Source organism: Balaenoptera musculus, chromosome X, assembly GCF_009873245.2.
Source record: "Balaenoptera musculus isolate JJ_BM4_2016_0621 chromosome X, mBalMus1.pri.v3, whole genome shotgun sequence".
NCBI lineage: Eukaryota > Metazoa > Chordata > Mammalia > Artiodactyla > Balaenopteridae > Balaenoptera > Balaenoptera musculus.
In genome coordinates, this window is record NC_045806.1 from 3,541,650 (window position 1) to 3,562,801 (window position 21,152).

Sequence of the window (21,152 nt, forward strand, 5' to 3'; positions counted from 1 at the left end):
AGGACCGCAGAAGGAGTTTTGCAACAGAACTGTGGGATTGGAGACTGCAGCCGCATCAGATAACGAAGGTTTCTGACACTGTGTAAGTCTGGGGAAATGGGTTCCTCCTGCAATCCCATGTGGATGGGCCCGGGCATTGGGACTCGTGAGGTTATTATAACAGACACTTCACAAAGCACGTGCTGAGGCCACATGGGCAGGTGGCAGGCCCACGAACGTCTTGGGCTGTGAATAGGTTTCTCCCTGCTTTCACATCTTTCCAAAGCTGGTTTTATAAGGCATTTGGCCAACATGCTGCAGCCGGCATGCCTTCCTCTCCTATGTTATAAATTATTTACAATGTTTCCCCATGTAACTCTATCTCCTTAGATTTTCTAACCTTCCTATGCGGAGTTTCACGTGCTATATTTACCCATTGAGGTGAGAGGCAGGCACTGCTGGCATTTTAAAAGGTTATTTCAGCAAAAATGAGATTCCAAATGTTTAACGACCGCAAATGAACCTCCAAATCGTAACTAAAACAGTAGGTGAAATTGATAAATTGTGTTTTTAAATCAACTGACATTCTACAAAATTCGATAAGCACACTGAAGGTGGTCAGAGTGTGTGTACCAGTGTGGACGGTCGGTGGGGTGGGTGTGTGACCATAGGTGTACATTATAAGCATTTTAAAATTCAAGGCTATCAGTTTTCTCGAGGCATAGAAAGATGATAGTGATTTTTTTTCTTCTTTTAGATTTTTCAGAATCCCTACAGGGGACGTATTTTTTTCTGTACTGACAAGGAATAGAAAAAAACTACCTGGTTTCAAACCCTGGTTATTTTATTTCCTTACTGTGACTTTGAGGAACTCTTTGAACCTTCTGGGTTTCACTGCTCCCTTTGGTAACATGAAAGCATCTACTCTAGGAGGGTGGTATAAAGATGAAGTGACTTAGTACATCTAACTTACTTAGAACAGCATGTTTTGATTATCATTTGAAAGTTCTAAAATTCAAAACAAGTATGGGTAGATCTTGAAGTTATTGTGGATTGGGTCCCAGACCACCGCAATAAGGCAAATATCACAATAAAGCGAGTTACAAGAGTTTTTCTGGGTTTCCCAGTGCATATAAAAGTGATGTTTACACTATACTGTAGTCTATTAAGTGCGCAATAGCATTACGTCTAAAAAAAACACCAATGTACAGGCCTTAATTTTAAAATATTGCTAAAAAATGGTCACCATCCTCTGAGCTTTCAGCAAGTCATAGCAGTAACACCAAAGATCACTGAGCACAGACACCATCACAAATATAATGAAGAAGTTTGAAATATTTCGAGAGTTATCAAAATGTGACACAGACCTCAAGTGAGCAAATGCAATTGGAAAAACGACACTGATAGAGTTATAGACTGTCTATAGACTTATAGGCAGTGATAGGCAGGGTCGCCGCAAACCCTGAATTTGTGCAATGAAATGAGGTCTGCCCGTAATTGCTCTTTAAACCGCTGACCCAATAATTTAAAACATCTCTAAGCACTTGCTGTAAGAGTTTCTCTGTAAGTAGTACATGTCCCCCGGAAGTGTTACATATTTTAGCTGTCATTATAATTTGGAAAAAGTAATTTCAACATTGCCTATGTAACAGCTAAAATAATACCTAAATAATCCCTAAAATAATCCCTGACAATACCTATAATCCAATAATACGGAATGCCTTGAGATATTTGTTTTCAAGCTGTGTTCATAAACAAATCGTAAAGATTTGACAGATGTTACCACTGAAGCATAATAATGCTTCTAATATTTGGAATGAGGCACCATCTAAATTCCCAGTTTTATGGGGCATTTTTTAGGGCTGTATTTTGGGGCTCCAGAAATTCATCTCCCCATTTCCCTCCTACATCAGTGGAAACACCCAGTGCACAGTTCTCTACTGGTCCCTGGGACGAAACACTTAGAATAATTTTCCTTTCTGGGCTTCTCCCAGCTGGACCCCCTGGACATTCTTCTGTTTCCAGCAGCTCTCAGTCCCATCCTATTAGAAGCTAATGACCTTAGGAACTAGTCCGAAGACCTCCCTTTCAGCCAAATGTGGAAGAGCCCTCAATCTTCCCCATTTTCCCTAAATCTCTTGCCTTGAGAAAACAGTTATTTGTAGGTTTTGCAAGTATTTGGGCTGATAGTCACTTTATAGAAAGGTAGACATGTAAAAGACCGTTCTCTATATATCCATTTCTTTTTTAAAAATTTATTCATTTTATTTATTTAGTTTCGGCTGCGTTGGGTCTTCATTGCTGCACGCGGGCTTTCTCTAGTTGCGGCGAGCGGGGGTTGCTCTTCGTTGCGGAGCACAGGCTCTAGGCGCACGGGCTTCAGTAATTGTGGCACGTGGGCTCAGTAGTTGTGGCTCGTGGGCTCTAGAGCGCAGGCTCAGTAGTTGTGGCTCATGGGCTTAGCTGCTCCGCGGCATGTGGGATCTTCCCGGACCAGGGCTCGAACCCGTGTACCCTGCGTTGGCAGGTGGATTCTTAACCACTGCGCTACCAGGGGATCCCCTATATATCCATTTCTTTAAATAAGATAATAAGAACCTGCAGAGAAAGTACCATTTTCCTCCCTTAGCAGAATCTAGATTTTTTTTTTCTAATCAGGCAGCCCAGAAAAGGGGAGGTGATGAGTACATTTGGAGGAAGTTGTGGGAAAGAAAAAACAGCTCTGCCATCTGACTGCTAGTAACTAGCCTGATAATGGCTAAGTGGGGTGGCCCCGCTGCGTAAAAAATATTTGAGGTAACAGGAGATGAAAGTCGTCCGCAAGCACGTGGGGATAAGACGGAAACAAGGACAGTGTGCAACCACGAAAAATGACCCAGATGACTCACCGTCCTTGCGTGTAAGTTACTCAGCTCCACCAAGATGGGCTTGGTCACCTCTGATGGTGGTGCTTTATCACTTCTGGAACATGCAACTATAAAACTATTCCATCTATCTATCTATCTACCTACCTATCTATCCCATCTTTCTTCCTCTCTTCCTTCCCTTCCATCCCTCCCTCCTTTCTTTCCATATATCTATCCATCTGTCTACCGATCATCTATCTCAACTATCATCTATTTATATCTACCTACCTACCTACTTACATCTATCATCTCTATCAACTATCTATGTGTCCATCCATCCATATGTCTCTGTATTAATAAATCATTGTCCATCTAGCATTCATATATCTGTTTATCTATAATCTATGTGTCTGTATCCATCCATTCATCCAACTGTTCATCCTTTATATCTGTCCATCAATCATCTATTCAATCTATCTGTCTGTCTGTCTGTCTGTCTGTCTATCTATCTATCTATCTATCTATCTATCTATCTATCTATCTATCTATCTATCTGTTTTTTGGGTTTATCATTCCTACCCTGTCCCCACCTCTCCTGACAGGACGATAGTAATTAATTTCTCAAACAGACTTCTCTATCTGCTTACGCAGCTGCTTTCACTGCACCCAGCGCCACCCCACCTCATTCACACCATCCCCACAACTGCTTTTGGAGGGAACACTCTCGAATCTTGCTCCCCCAAATAGTTGCGGATAATTGGGACCCAGCAATGCTGGCACCATTTCGCAGGCTTGTTGGAGATGCAGAGACTCCAGCCCATGCAATACCTGCTGGATCAGAATCTGCCCTGTAGCCTGATGTCGGCACATCCTCGGAACAACAATGTTTGAGAAGCACTGATAAAAATCGCAAATATGCTCACGCCACCTTTGTGCCATCTTTTACCGTCTGCTGCTTGAATTCAGGACAAGGTGATTTGAGGCATTTTATCAACTGGATGCTGCTTGCCTCATTCCTCACACCTTTCCCGGTGACACCTTCTATTTTCCAGCCAGGACAAAAGAAAAAAAGCCATGGTTCCCCACACTTCCCGAGTCTTCTCACTTTGAGGGTGTGGAGTTCGGCCCTCCCGAAGCATCCACCATCATTGGTTTGTCTGCGTGGATGCCCACGTACTTGGAGGGATGTGGTTTGGGGTAGCTTCCTACAGAGCTCTGCCCGCCCCTTGCAGACGAGGTTAAGGGGCTGAGTCTAGACTCCCACTGGCACCCTGGGTACTATCTCCAGCACCGACTGCTGTTCCCTGGCTGTACTTCCCTGCTCTCCACTTAGGAGAGTCCTAGGATGGAGAGAGCTTCTTCTTTCATTTTTAACAGAAGCCCCAGCACAGAGCTGGGGTGATGGAGAAGCTTGGTAAACATTTGCAGAAAGAATAAATAGATGAATGAATGAATGCATACATTTTTACCATTCGTTATTAGAATATAATAACTATTTGATGATTCAGAATGCATCAAGTGGTGAAAAAAGGAATGACTCCCCTCTTTCAAAAATTTGCTAGAGATCTAATTTTAAATCCACGAAAATGGCATTTCCATTAAATAAATATGACATGTTTATGTATTCATGAAATATTATTTACATATTTATGAAAGTTATTTAAATATTTACATATATGTAAACACATATTTTGTATGAGATAACTCGTATGCACTAGAATTATAGTACGTATATATAACATATGATATATATACATATCTGCAATATATGTGTAATATAGAATGTTTTAAATATATAAAATATATATTACATATTATATCACATATATGGTATGATATATTATGTATTATATTATTTTATATACAGATGTATAGAAATGTTTCATATAGTATAGCTAATAATATATATGTATCTATATAATTATAAAAATATAATTATACTTTATAAATATATTTGAATATTTATTATTAAATTATAAATACACAATATATTATTAATATCTTTATTATTTGTATGTAATATATAAATATGCATGTATATATGTGTATATATGTGTGTATATATATATCCTGTGTACGTCACATTCAGCAAACGACCTGAGTCCAACATGTAAAAAAAAATTCAGAGTTCAAATATAGCACTCACAGTCATTGCTGTTTTCCTTTATCTGATAATTGGCTAATGTTATCATGACATCCATGAACTTGAGTTAGAAATTTTTGCTGCATCCTTCACTGGTGAAGAGTTTGGGCTCTGAACACACGATCTTCCTTTGAATCTGAGCTCTGCTGCTGCCTTGTAGCTTATGTTTCTGATTCTCAACATCTTCAGTTTTAAAATAGAAATAATACAGGTGCCTGCCCCTTAGGACTATCGTGACTGTTAAGATAAGGAATGACCAGGTGCATGTGAGGACTGGACAAGTTAGGTCTCATCGGTATGGTAGTAATTTTCTGCCTCTCCAGTTGTATACAAATAAATTTCTTGCTGTCAGAGACTTACTCAAATAAGGCTCTCTATTAGAAAGATTTAAGGCATGACAACAAACACAACTCAAAACCCAGCAACATAAGAAGAAGCAGTGGCTAAAGTTAATAAACCCAAGTGTTCCATTTCAGGAATCATCCTCTTGTTATGAGTGTCACCATCCAGAGTGCCTTTCTCCAATGTCAGGCCAGAAGAAAATCCCTAGCGGGGACACAAAACTTGTTCACGAGGACAAACCACAAGAAACTGATCTATTACCAATTGAGTGTGCCGTTTATCACCTACGTCAGACGTATCACTTAGTTTTTAAAGTGAAAAAGACATCTAAAGAAGGAAAAATAAATAAATATGATAGGCCACCTACAAAAAAAGAATGGACGCATAATTATTTGCACAAAGCATTAGAAAATACTGTGATATTTTATTATTAAAAATGCTGCTGAAAAGTTTATACATATGTGTCCAGCCATATATATCTTCTATCATTACTTAAGGCAAAATCAAAAACAAAATCGCAAAATAATAAACCAAGAAACCATTAAACCCTGCGTGCCAGTGAAGGTCAAGAATAAAAGCCTAGGAAAGTTTTTTTTTAACTTATGGTTTTTTTTCTTATTTTTTTCCTCTTTTTTATAGATAGCAAGTATATTTTATTCTCATAGAACTCTATGAAGATTCTATAACTTCTTTCCATGTAGAAATATCATTTAAGGTGTATTAAATTGCTTTTGATCATAATCCTTTGTAAAAGCTAAAGTTATTCACTTAACAAGAACTCTTTTTTTTTTTTTTCCTTATCCAAATGTCACAAGCCTGATACATTACTGTGCATATTGCTAGCAGAAGACAATTGGAAATACTAAACAAATACTGGAATTCACATTACAAACATACCGGACCCACATTGGTGCCAAGCATCACGTCCTTTGTAGTTTCCTGGAGAGCCTATTCGTCGTAGCTTAGCTGGGGTAATACACAGCTTGCAGAAATGGCCTGACAATAGCTTTAAAAAATGATGAACAAAAATCGTACCCATAACACCTCTAGCTGCAGGAGTGATGCTTCACTCTATGCAAAGTTGGGATTATATTTCACATATGTATATACAGAGAATCACTCTTGGTTTAAGAATCACATCTTAAACCAAGATGAACAACAGAATTTATTGGATGATCTGTATGCATTTTTTTAAGAACTCTCTTTTTCTAGGGGGGGCATTTTCAAACACTTTGATAGACATTGCTACAGTTTTAGTTTAGGGGTTCAATAATCAAAGATTATACGAAGAGACAAGGAATTTGGACTAGCTTTGTGGAGAATGTCCACCTTGGCAAAGACATTTAATGCTGGGTTTCCATGAGAACCATGCCCAGAGACATTATCTTCGAATATCTTTGGCTACTATTTCCCGGTGTTGCAATAATTTTTGAAAGACGAAACATAAAGTCACCATGGTTACTATTTTTTTCCTTCCACTTTAGGACACTTGCAAAATATTCCTTAAGTAAAATTAAAAGGACGATGAGAAAATGACAAAGTGCCAGAGGGACAAACTTCTCATCCCTGTCTCACCAATTTAAAATGACTGAATATTTCTGTGTGTTATCTTGACAGTGAAGCCATCCTAACTTCCCGGAAAACCCATGCAAAGCACTTTTAATGTTCTATCCTTTTGTTTGTTTTCTCTTTGTAATACTCATGGATCAGTGACTGATACACAAATCCACAAAAGGTAATAGTTTCAGACAAGCATATGTTTTATCCCATAAATGATATAAAAAATAAAAATCCCTGCTTACTGATAAATAAGGGACTTACTGCTTAAACAGAAAGGAAAGACACATGCCCTCTTTCAATCTGATTAGCTAAGCTGAGCAGGTATTTCATCAGCCAAACCCTTCTGCAGCTGCTGGGGAATACAGAGCTGTATTGACTCAGCAGAGCTTGGCCCTACCAAAGACAAGCTTTCTTTTCCTTTTTGGCAGGACCCTGGGATGGGAAGCAACTCTTCCTCAACAGATTCAAAGAACCAGAACTACAGAACGAGACTTGTATTCTGTTTTTCCCCCGCGGTCACTCTGCATGTGCGTGTTTCTAATTCAACAAGCTTTAAATAGGCTCCACGTTGGGGATCCATCCTGGGGTTGCAACTTCATGAAGCCTTAACACACAAAAATAAAAGTTTTCCTAAAAATAATGGTCTCCTAAGAATGCTGTCGCATGCACTTTCCAGCCCAAAAAGGGGAGAGAGAGCCTAGTCGAACAGACGGTCTAGGTCCGCTGTGTGACAATCACATCCTCCTACAAATGAAACACGTTAGAAAACCCCATGTCTGTTGGCCACAAGGAATTAAGAAGAAAATCCTCCTTTGTCCTGGAGGAGACAGAGGTGATATGACTAATGTATATATAGATTTATATACATACAGACCACAATGGAAAGCACAATCTTGCTAAAAGCTCTTTCAAACTGAAAACACCAATAAAAGCTTTTTTTTGTTTGTTTTTGTTTTTGTTTTTCTCTCTGTGTGTGTTTGTTTAAACGCACAGCTATATACATTTTTTTTTTTTTTTACAAAGTTTCTTAAATAGAGTTCAGGCTGGCAAAACATCTCTTTGCACAGAACTCTACGTATGTAACTGCATAGTCAGTTCTTTTATTTTAATAAAATTCTACTTTTCCTTCTCTCTGTATTACAGCTCCATATGCTGGGTAAAAGCCCATAGATTCTTTCTTCACTTAAGTAGAGCCATCTGTCGTATGGCACAAAAAGAACTTTTATTTATTTGTTTATTTCAATTGTAATTAAAAAAAAAAAAAAGTGTCCTCGGCTGAGTTCCAGAAGAGTCAGCTTCTATGGTCACATTGGAAACATCCAGGTCCTTGAAACTTCGATGTCCTAGTTGCACTAAAGTTTGCTGGATGGTGGAGATCTTAAAGCAGTATTGTAACAGCAATGTATACGTTTCACATTTCGTAGGGTCAGAAGTTGATCTCGTTGTACTGGGAAATGCCAATGGAAAGGGTCTGCAAGGACACAGTGGCTGCCCTTTTGCTTTTTTTTTTTTTGACTTAAGCCAAACATTCCTTGTTTGGAGATGTTGCTTCTTTCCTTCTCTCTTCAGTGTGGCTGAGGGGAGGCGCAGAGGGAGGGGAAGGAGACGGCAAAGCTATACTCTAGTGGTTGAATGCCCGTGGGGTAAATTTGTACTGTTTTGTCCTCCACTGAAGGTATTGAACGTGTGCAAAGGCTGCATCCCCGTCAGCGTGTTGGGAATCATAGTGATGGTATTTGGTGTCATAAGTGGGATGTCATCGGGGGACCTGCGCAGCGTGAGGGTGTAGTCTGGAGGGCAGGTGAGCCTCAGCGTGTCGTGAGCCTGCAAGGACTCACACTCGTGATCATGCTCCAGCTGCTTCATCTGCAGGGACATGATCTCTTCGTTCTGGATGTGAGCGATGTCATTTGTGGTATTTCTCTGGGGACTGGGGCGCCTGTGTGTCTCATGGCGCCTCTTGTCCTTCTTATAGTACAGCGCCGCGAACGCCAAGATGTTAAGGAAGAGTAAGGATGCCCCCACGGCAATGGTGACGCTCAACTCAGTGGAATAATCCCGTTTGGTTTCGATGAGGACGGTGGTGTCCTCGGGCCCCGTTTTATGAGGGTCCTTGGAGTGTTTGGGGTTGTTGGCGGGAGTGATCGCTGGGCGTTTGGTCGTGGGCCATATCTTGGCAGGAGATCGCCGAGTTCCGTAGGGAAAGGAGGTCATGTCCGGAGGAGGAACCTTTGTGGTTGTGGACACATACTGGAATATCTCATTCAAGTTGTGCAAGTGAGGCACGAGTTCCAACCAGAAAGCCACTTTTGTGGCTCGGTAATGGTCCCTCACTCTGGGTTTCAAGCCAATATGCAGATAGAGCTGGTCTTTGGGGTTATACTTGGACCAGGCCACTTCCTCAAAGCGATTGGGTTTTGTGTGAATGAACTTGGTGTCCTGAGGAACTGGCTGATTAGGATCACTGGGGACAGAAGGGAGAAAAAAAGAGAAAGGTCACACTCTTCCACATTTCCCAAGTAAATTTTAATCAAATACAATAAAATTACAATCAGATAATCTCATGTGTTTATTGATATGCACAAAGTACTCAAGTAGCAACAAATACATGGTGTTTTAATCCCGATGCGCTGCCATTTTGCCTTTTCTTTAAAATCCCCTTACCTTTATTTTAAAAATAATTCCTGATGGCAGTATGATAGCATTTTCATAACACTTCTACATTTTTTTTAATGCATCCAATTATCTTCCATGATAAAGAAGGAAACCAAAAATGTGTCTTGGAAAATTTTCAGCCTTTCAAGTTTAACTACTTTTGAGTCAGAAATCTCAGCCAGGGGTGATTTGCCCCCAAGAGGGCATCTGGTAATTTCTGGAGATGTTTTTTGGTTGTTATAAGTGAAGGGTGGTGCCATGAATGGGTAGATGCCAGGGTGACTGTTAAATATGTTCCAGGGCACAGGACAGCCCCTCCACAGCAGAGAAGTACCTGGTCCCAGGTGTCAATAGTATTGAGGCTGAGAAATCCTGATTTAGAGGCTATGGTCCAAAATTTGTGCCATTCTCTTCCTTCCTCAAGAATTGCTTCTTAGGTAAATGAATAGATATTGCGGTTACAACTAAAATGTATGTTAAAAATCAAATAAAAACTGGCTTTTGTAATTACAAGATGTTAATAAATAGAATTATGCATCAATTGTTCGTTCTCTCTCAGAAAGACAAATATGTATGTACTTGGAAACCTTCTGAAGACAGAGTCACGTAAAGATCAAACAACATCCCGTTGATTTAAGAAGTTTGGTAAGACGGTGCTTTTAGATATGCAGAGTTAAGGATTTTAGGAAAAGTACCACACGATGCAAGAAATTGAGGGTTTTTATAGATTTCAAGTGTGCATGGCAACTATGAACCTAAGAAGTCTCCTATAATTTACATAAGTGGGCACAGGCAGAAGGAGAGTCCTCAAAATTGAAAGATTCTCCACAAAACATGGTACTTGAAACATCTTTGCAACCAACTCTTTTAAGATAACAAACAACCTCCCCCCGCCCTGCAAAGGTATCATATTCTCATTTCTTCCATTTTTTCTAGGCTTGGTAAAGTGAGCTGTAAAACAGGTTTCATCTTAATGTGTACTGGTTTGGAAAATGTGAGATCGTGCATGACATAACATCACCTAGTTGACACTGAACATTCATACATGATGTGCAGACCCAGTTTGCTCAGATCTATTGCTCCAGGTGCTCTAACTTCTATTTTCCAGGTAACACTTGAAGCTGCCTTAAGCCACTGCCTGTTTGCTCATGTATCAGAAGACTGGGGAACCAGAAGGTCCCACTGGCAGACCTGAAGTCTACAGACATTCCCAAGTAGTGTGCAGGATGCAAACGATGCACTTGACCAACAGACGCATCTGCCAAAGGAAGGACTTTAGCCCTCAGTCTGAGGCTGTCAAAATCATTTCCATACATTAAGTTCTGCATCTCTCCCTCTTTACAAGCTGTGAAATCTTGAGCAAATCCTTAAGCCTCTCTTAGCCTCATCTTCCTCATCTATAAAGTGGATAAGAATACTGGGATGGAAAGGAAGTGAGAAAGGTTAAATAATAACTACAATATTCCTGGCATGTAGTAAGAGCTCAGTAAATAATATCCCTCTCTATAATGCATAAATTAGAATACCTACAAATTGCTAGTGAGAGAGGACTATAAATAACATATTGTATATAGCCACAGAATATACCTAATACTATACATTCTACATAGTATATGCTACATAAAAGTATACTGCATACCAGTATATATGGTATACTAATATACTAGATATAGTGTATGCTGCATAACAATATACTGTATATACGGTACTCTGTAAATTATACATAGTATATACTTTTTAAAAGTATACAGTGTACATCATAGCATACATGGTACAGTATATACTGTATATAGTATATGCTGTATCAAAGTATCCTATACACTATGTATAGTATATACTGCATAACAATATACTGTATACCACAGTATACATGGTACACTGTACACTGTATATAGTATACACTGTATAAAAGTATACTATGTATATCATAGCATATATGGTACACTATATACTGTATATAGTATATGCTGTATCAAAGTATACTGTATACCACAGTGCATACAGTATATTATACACTGTGTATAGTATATACTGTATAAAAGTATATTGTATACAACAGTACATACTGCATACTATACACACACACACCCACACACACACATATATATATAGATGCATAGGTATATATATGATCGTAGATATGATTATATATGTGGTATGCAGGACAAAGAAATTTTACCACGTAACTGAGTACACACTAACTGCTGTGCTCTTATTAGTGAGATGATAAAATATAAAAAATTATAGGTCTTAATACTATGAGCTTTCTTATTTATGTGTTCATTTATAAACATTTATATACTTTAAAATAATCTGCTTTTAATTCATTTTTATATTCTTACATGTTTTCAAAAAATGTTGGATTTAATATAGCACCTCATGTTTTTTTATTTGAGTCTTCTGAAATACATTGTTGGAAAATTCCTATTTCATTGGAATCTGTCATGGAGAAATTTGTCATCGATTTTTATTGTTCTAAAAGCAACGAAAGGGAGTGAGGATTCCTACTATGTTTGCATTGATCTGATTTCACGGAATTGGTCTTTTAGTTGTACTGATCTTTTATTGAAGAGAGGGCATCTAGGAAAGAGAGTGTCTGTTCATGTAGGATATTTATCGATTTTTTTAATGGAATTCGGTGTACATTTGAAAGGTAAGGAAACACATTTATTTTGTTCTCAGAGAATAGAGGATTTTGAAAATCCGGTAAGTATGCTTTAGCCCGATACAATCTATCAAAGCTCTTGGAGATGCACAGTCAGAAGCCTTAAACCAAGATAAACTCACGGCGCTTACGAAGGCTCATCATTTTCCCTTGTCAAACACCCCAAAGACAGTAAGATCTCTATGTGGGATACCACTGCCTTGTTGTTTAGACTTTGCTTCAGCACATGGCGTGTTTTAATACCCACGAGTAAAATTAAAGATGATAATGATTAAGGAGAGAATGAAACAGACACACCTTCTTTCTCTAGTAAAAACCTCAATACCTATCCATACTCCTCGTCACCTAAACATACATTTTTACCTGTCATATTTCATTTGCGATATCATCTTAGAAGTGGATGGTTAAATGCGTCTCCAAGGTCTTGTGGTTCATCTTATTTGCGAGAGATGGGTAACATGATCTCTTTAAAAATACCAGTGAACCCTCTGATATGCTCCTTTGGATGGTATAAGGTTTTCCTTACCCCTAAAACAATGTCGTGGTTGACTATTTGTCCCTAGACCTCTAAGAAGAAAACTACCCCCCGCACCAAGAAGTTTGTGTTCAGTCCGTCCTATACAACCGGTAGAGATGTTCCTTCACTGAGCTTAAACTACTCTGGGGCAATAAAGGTCACTTTTAAAACCAGGCTTTGACTGCAACTCTATCTAACCCATCTTTCCTGTCTGTTTCCTGATTTTTGCAAAGATTGAGCAAAAGTTGAAATATAAATCAATTACAGGATATGAGCAAAATCAAAAGTAAAGATGGCATCTGAAAACCAATGAAAAATACGTCATCCCACCCACTCGACCTACACAAATGTATTTTGACATATTGGAATATATGTTGTTTTTCTTACATAATATACATTGGCTTATCGGCCAATGGCCTTCCCATCTCTGAATTCCAAGAGCCTCCGAGGCCTTCCATACAGAACGGTGAAGGTACTGTTCACAGCCATATCATCTGTAGAGACCCTCATCCTACCCATTTTATCCACCTCTCCCCACACAGACCCAAATCGCATTGGTCCTTGATCAATGAGCACCTGATTTCTACTGAGTGGCCAGGACCAACGCCTTCCCACCTATTCCCAAAGAGGTTGGATGTGACAAAGAGTTTAAATCTGTGTAATCATTTGTAAACCTTGGGATTAGTTTTAATTTTTCCCAGACATAACTTCTCATTTATCAAAACTCTCCAAGTAGCCTTATTTCTAGCCTAATACTTAATGTCCTGGCTTCACTGTCCTTTCCCAGCGCTGTTTTGGGTTAGTCTTCTCACCTGGATTATTGAAACAGTCTCCTAGCGATGAAAGCATCCTCCTCTGCTCCCCTTCCCTCCCTCCCCCCTTCCTCCTTCCCTCCCCTCCCTCTTTCCTTCTTTCTTTGTTTCCTTCCCTCCTTCCTTCTTCCCTCCCTCTCTCCTTCCTTCCATCCTTCTATCCTTCCTTCCTTCTTTCCATCCTTCTATCCTTCCCTCCATCCTTCCTCCCTTCCTTCCTTCCTTCCATGCCTACCACACACACCATCCCCACATTATGTTTTCTGTGCTTAACAACAACAACAACAAAATTGGCATACCAGATATATCTACACTTAAGCCTACATGTAAGGTCAGCACTGTGAGCTTTGGTCATAGAGAAAGAAGCCCCAGTGTTCACCTCATCTCAGCAAATGTATGAATAGTCAGGGTCATTGGGCTGCTGTTTACAAGGGGCAGCAGATGTGAAGGTCCACCCAGCGACCATGGCAAAGCATGTTCTGACACAACGTAATCCTTTCTTCTCAGCCATATGTTGTGATTAGACATATGATAGGGTATTGTTATAACCAAACTCCTGTCTCTGTACTGCTTACAGGGAGCAGTGGATGGTACTCAAGTGTATTCCATCATATTCTGTGGGTCATTGCCTGAGTATGTGTTCTGGAGAACAGAGTTAAGCATCTCACCTCACACTGTGACATCACGGATGGTTTATCCTATGCTCTTCCCTTGCTGGCATCAGATAAGGTATGAGACCCTTAATGACATGAGAGATGGTTTGATCCCATGCTATTCCATTACTGGCACCATACTGCCTCATTCTCCTCAGCTGGACCACTTTAGCAGCCCCCTAGGGACAAAGAAATCCTCCTCCACACAGGGCTGATCATGCCACTACCCTATTTAAAATCAATCAATGAATAACTAGCAAGCACCTCATAAGCCATATCATCCATTGGCAAACACCTAAATCACTAGACTTTGCTCAATCCCCCATTTTTTGTTAAACCATAAGCTACTGAAATGTGATCCTCCTGACTTACGTTTGAAATTGCATATTGCATTGCAGGTTAGAGGAAGTTCTGAGTAACTTCCTTAAAAGATGATTTGAGGGCTTCCCTGGTGGCGCAGTGGTTAAGAATCCACCTGCCAATGCCGGGGACACAGGTTCAAGCCCTGGTCCGGGAAGATCCCACATGCTGCGGAGCAACTAAACCCGTGTGCCACAACTACTGAGCCTGCGCTCTAGAACCCGCGAGCCACAACTACTGAGCCCACGTGCCACAATTACCAAAGCCCATGCGCCTAGAGCCCGTGCTCTGCAACAAGAGAAGTGACCGCAATGAGAAGCCCGTGCACTGCAACGAAGAGTAGCCCGATTGCCGCAACTAGAGAAAGCCCGCGCGCAGCAACAAAGACCTAACGCAACCAAAACTAAATAAAATTAATTAAAAAAAAAAAGAAAGATGATTTGAGTCATTCCAACGACCTTTCAAATGTGTTGTGAAAACTCATTGCATTAATATCCCCAAGTATGATTTCGGCTATGCTCCACATGGACCACAGAAATAAAAAGAGCTCCTGCTTGGATAAAATCCAGATTTTTCAGACTGACATCCGAGGCCATCCGTTAGCGATATCCTGTTACCACAGTGAGATCTCTACCTGGACTCTGGTCAGATGGCAGCTATTCCTCCAAGCTAAGTCCTTATTCCTTCCCCATCCGCTACTTTAGCATCTTTATGAAATCCAAAAGTATCCTAAACACGCACCACTAGTGGCCACATGAGTATACTCGGCCAGGGATTAAGCCCAAGCTATTTTACATCTCCACCACTGTGTTCCCCAAATGAGGGGCGTGAACCACAGGCACTAAGCAAAGTGATTTTAGGAATATAGAGTTATGAAATTAAAAAGCACTCAACATCTTAAAAAACGTTTTGAAGAACACTCAACATTTTCAATCCTCATTTAGTCGTTGACAGGTCCTCGTGACCTATAGGTTTGGTGCTAGCATTTCTCTACCATCTCATGACATTAATTTCCTTTAATTTTTCTTTGTTCTTTTTTTTTTTAAACAACAAGAGAAAATCCATCTCAGAGCCTTTGGCAGGCAAGAACAGCTAATGAGAATTTAATGGCTTTATTTGGATTTCGTAGTTTTCTTTAATGGTTCAGTTAAATTGATGATGAATGATCCTAGCTTTCCATTTAAGAAAATCATATAAAGTTTATTCCCAAAACACGTGAGAGAAAAAGAAAGTAGGTGGCTTTAACAAAAGTAAGTCATGTTTGTGTTTAGATGTTATGGAATTAATGATAGGTTTGGATGGTGATGTAGTCGATAGGCATGGCCATGGTGTGGGAAACGCTCCTGTGAGTTTTTTTGCTTCAAAAGAAGGCAACGCTTTGCAAGGGCAGGTATTACCTATCTGAGTTCTATGACACAATGGGGCATTGGTCCTGCCTTTAAAAGGGGTTACGCATTGAACTGTTTCCCCCTCAAATTAAGATACGCTGAAGTCCTAACACCCAGGACCTCACAGTGTGATCTTATTGGAAATAGGGTCATTGCAGATGTAGTCAGTCAAGTTAAGATGAGGTTATAGTGGGAATTCCCTGGCGGTCCAGTGGTTAGGACTCTGTGCTTCCACTGCAGGGGGCACTGGTTCAATCCCTGGTTGGGGGACTAAGATCCCAAAAGCTGCGCAGCCCGGCCAAAAAATAAAAATTAAAAAAAAAAAAGATGAGGTCATACTGGAGCAGGATGGACTCCTAAACCAATATGATTGGTGCCCTTATAAGAAGATGGCCAAAATAAAAAAGAACAAAATAATGCCATTTGCAGCAACATGGATGCAACTAGAGATTACCATACTAGGTAAAATAAGTCAGAAAGAGAAAGACAAATACCATATGATATCACTTATATGTGGAATCTAAAATATGACACAAATGAACTTATCTACAAAACAGAAACAGAGTCACAGACAGAGAGAATAGACTTGTATTTGCCAAGGGGGAGGAGAATGGGGGAGGGATGGAGTGGGAGTATGGGATTAGCAGATGCAAACTATTATATATAGGATGGATAAACAATAAGGACCTACTGTACAGCACAGGGAACTATACTCAATATCCTGTGATAAACCATTATGGAAAAGAATATGAAAAAGAACGTATATATGTCTATAACTGAATCACTTTGCTGTACAGCAGAAATTAACACAAGATTGTAAATAAACTATACTTCAATATAGATAAAAAAGAAGAAGATGGCTATATAAAGACAGACGTGCTGGGAGAGCACCACGGTATAACAGACACAGAGCTTGGAGAGATGCAGCTACAAGTCAGGCAACACCAAACACTGCCAGCAAAGCACCAGAAGCTAGGAAGCAGCATGGAAACATTCCCCTATGGGTCTTAGAGAGAACTCAGCCCTGCAGACACCTTCATTGTGGACTTCTAGCCTCCAGAACTGTGAAATACACTTCTGTTGTTTTAAGCTACATCATTTTTGGTACTTTGTTGCAGCAGCCCTAGGAATGTAATAAACAGGGGTTACTTAAAAATACTTGCTGACGTGACCTCAATCACCTCCTTGTCGAAAAAATAAACTTTTGGGGACAGACAAGCATCTCTCCCCAGCACGGCTGTACCGTCTCCGTACCCCACTGTCTTTCTTAGGTCAAACTTGTAAAATGGGACAGTCCAAAGTGGGTATCCATACAACATATTTTCCACTCAAGAAACGTGCCACACTTTTCCTAAGACTGCAAAACCATGAAACCACTTCCTACCAGAGTATTTGGAATCATTGTAAAGAATGATACCTGCTAACCCCCTACACATCCCCAGCATCCCCACATCCTCTCATTAGAGCTACATGACGCTCAGGCACTGCGGGGCTGCTGCAGTATGGGGCCTAATTCCACCCCCCAGCGACCCACAGGAAGATTCTCCATCCTCCAGAGCCGGGAGGATCTTCACTGTAAAGTCGGTACAAGAAGCTCAAGGTTAATCACAGAAGCACAGGCAGGTAGAACAGAACGATACCTCATTAATTTCCACAATTAGGTTATTCGACAAGAGAAAATGAAAAGATGATCCGATATTTGTAGCTCCTTAAGATGTTGGGGAGTCTTTTCTTTCGTTGCTTGCAGAGAATCTGCTCAGTGGAATACGGGTGGACCCTGTTGTATATGTAACTCTTGGATATTTCCTACTATATTTAGCCAATGAGCTTTCTATATGTGTCTATAGATAGATATACAGATAAATATACATACATGTATGAAATTTATATTAATGAAATAAACACGTGTAAATATTTATATATAAACAAAGTAAATGTATGTTGTATGTATATGTATATATAGAAAATAAATCTCACAACAATGGAGAAATCCTATGCTTGTATATAGATACATATGTGTATATATATCTTACATACACACACACATAGGATTTCTCTACAGTTATGAGATTAGGAGTTATTACATGTGCATATACATATATAATATATATATTATATACACATATAGTATTTCTGTATATTTATTATGAGATTTATTTCATTCCTTGGCTATGCATTCCATGTGGCACATGTATTTTGATAACCCTCTTATGTACCAAACAAGACAAGGTCCTATCTAGATTTGAAACTCCAGGATCAGTTTTCAATAGAATAGCCAAATATATCTAAATCTGACCCCAGTAGCAAGTGTAGAATTTTCAATATGCATCTAGCACCTTAGCAAAAATCTGACTTGATAGAAAACAATTCAGGGGTAAAGAAAACATGAGGTGTCCCTAGATGCTGGGGGTGGGGGGGAAGAATGACTGCTTTTGTTATTGTGTGTGCATGCCTGCACACCGCAGTCTAGCCAGTCATGGAAACCACACTTACAGGGAGGAACCGGACAAACGATAACCTGATGGGGAGAAGAACATACCCGGTTTTGGCGAAGTTCGTCCAGTAGGTCATGACCACTGCGCTGAGCATGACATCATTCTTGGAGAAGTTGCAGCTGAAGAGCTCGGTAGGGCCAATCATGGGGGTCCCGAAGACGTAGGGGACCTCATCGCCATGGGCTGAGTCCGCCCAGCTGGGCTTCATCTCGCTTTGGCAGTGGTGGTAGAAGGCGTAGAAGTAGGTGGGCGAGCCGTACTGCGCGTGCAGGTCTGCAGTGGCCACGGCGGGGGCCACCCACTGGTGGTCGGTGAACAGAGCCACCAAGGTTTTCCGCCGTGTTTCAGGGTTCTCCTTATCTGCCCAGTCCGTGTACATGAACTTGATGGTTTCCCGCAAGGTGTCCTTCCCCTCCGGGTAGCCGTAAAGGTTGTCCACGAAGTTGGACACCGAGAAGTCAAAATCGTTGGGTGTCACGCCATCTTCATTGTCCACGATGCCGTCCACGAACTTCAGCCCCTCCCCCTGGTTGACCCCGAGCATGATGTCATAGTTGAGGAACTCCCCCTGCTCCATCAGGATCTGAGGGTCGTCGGGGATGACATCCCCGTCAATGACGGGCCCGAAGGAGATGTGGTACGTGGCCGGGGTGATGGTCTGCTGAATGAGCTCTTTGTAGTTCTTATTCCGAAGGCATTCCACCATATCCGTGGTATCCAGCATGTTGCAGCCGACTTTATCTGCCAATATCCGAGTGTACTTGGCAGGCTGGTAGTTCACGGCCCAGCTGGACAGGGCAGTCCCGCTCTGGATGATGGCCTTCTGGAACAGACCTGCAGGTGCAAAATTGTGGGCATGCAAATGAAAACCCGAAAGACAGAAAAGCAGCTTTTACTCAGCAAAGAAGGCTCTGATTGTCCCTCGGGCATGTGAATTTCTGGATACTGTAGCATTCAGCGCATTCGGCATCTCTTTCTCTCATTTCTATCTCGTTCTTCCCCCTCCCCCTCCTGCTGGACAGTGGTCTTATAGGATGCTCTCAGACACACACACACACACACACACACACACACACACACACACAGAGTTTAGAAAACGAAACTGCATTTACACTTTAGCTGCAGTGCTAAAAACATACAACCTCTTTCTCCTTCCCCAATTTTGTGTAATACTAGTGTCTCCACCCCCAGATGTCATAAATAAAGAGTCTCAGAGTAATCACAACCCCCAGCCTCTAAAAATATGCTTTGTGGCCATAAGAGGTCAAAGGCTGTTTTCTCTTACTGGCAAAACCAGGTACCATTTTATTAGAGGGGGAAGATCCACTGAAATCAGTTTCAGAGTATAAATTCTGGAATGCATTTTTATTTCCACGCTCCATATACTGAAGGTGCTAAAAACATGCAATTAAAATAAATTCGTTAAATTAGCTATTCCTAAAGAAATCTTCACTTGAATGCCCCACTAAAATGTATCTTTTTTCCAAAAAAAATCATTAATTTCAAAGTTGCATCCACTCAAAGCCCAGACTTTTGTACAATTTATTCTGCCACATTTTAAACATGTCTGTTTGGTGAGAAACTTGAAAAATCTTGGGCTGTTTTATGAGTAAAATTCTGTGTAGCTTAAAATTTCCTATCTGATCAGTCTAGTACGTGGATGTCCAGAAGTAAATAAAAGTCTATTTCTAACCACTCCAGTATGAGATGGAAGGCAATAAGATCATGGTGTTCTATTCCTTATCTCTTCCTGCCGTTTCCTTGAACTCCAGCATGATCTAGCCCTGATGCCTCATAAGTCACTGGGAGAATAAAAGCATTCAGCGGGGAGTCCAGAAGTCCATGCCCTGTCGATGTTTAAGGTCATACAAGCAATCAAGGATGAAGGAAACATGACTGCAGTCAGGAAAATGTGATTCTAAAGACTAGAGGATTGCCTACAGATGACACACAAGACTGAGCTGTTTAAAAAGATCTGGCTTTGCCCAACACATCATCAAGCTCATTTGGGGCCAATTTCCCAATGTTTACCATTCTGTTGGAAATGTGCAAGTATTGACTTGTGTGTCTGGCTCTCAAGGTGAATGTTTTAAAGCACCTTAACGAAATGATGTCCATATTTGATCTATTAAAAGACATTCATAAATGAAGGCAACCAGAATTAGAAAAATGTTGCTAGAAGTTACACATTTTTTCTCTCTGTCATAACTGTTGGCCATGATTGAGGTAGCCGTGTGTGTGTGTGTGTGTGTGTGTGTGTGTGTGTCTGTGTGTGTGTGTGTGTGTGTGTATGTATGTTTTGGCAAGGAAGTAATACAACCTGTGATAAAACTTGAAAAGTTAAAGAAAAAGTCACCTATAATTCACACTATAAAATAGGAGCTACTTTAATATTTTTAGTATCATTCCTTCTTGGTGCTTTCCCTCCCATTGGTCTGTTGTGTATAACTGTGTCCAACATCTGCATAGTATATTGATGTCATAATTAAGGAACTCTTCCTGCTCCATCAGGATCTGAGACATGCTTGGAATGGCATTCCTGTCCATGACAGGGTCAAAGGGAATGTGGTACCTGGCCAAGGTGATGGTTTGCTGAATGAGCTCTTCATATCATGTCTCCCAGGTTAATGCATATCTTAAGCACAATTCTTAAAACAAATTAGTTCCTTCAAGTAAATGCACTTGTCATTTACAATGTTCTTGTCTTTTTGGTCTTGTAGCTTTTCCTTTCATTCTT

General features: G+C 40.4%; 1 protein-coding gene across 4 annotated transcripts in view; it reads right to left on the minus strand.

Annotated features, from left to right (window-relative positions):
* Nucleotides 1-8,415: 8,415 nt before the first annotated feature.
* Nucleotides 8,416-21,152, minus strand: part of NLGN4X (neuroligin 4 X-linked) — a 422,841-nt gene continuing 410,104 nt past the window's right edge. For all 4 annotated transcript variants that reach the window (XM_036841155.1, XM_036841156.1, XM_036841153.1 and 1 more), the window contains 2 exons: nucleotides 18,460-19,249; nucleotides 8,416-9,334 (listed from right to left, as the gene is read on the minus strand). In XM_036841155.1, coding sequence (XP_036697050.1) covers nucleotides 8,485-9,334; nucleotides 18,460-19,249 — 1,640 coding nt within the window. In that variant the 3' untranslated portion in view covers nucleotides 8,416-8,484. The remainder of the gene's footprint in view (nucleotides 9,335-18,459; nucleotides 19,250-21,152) is intronic.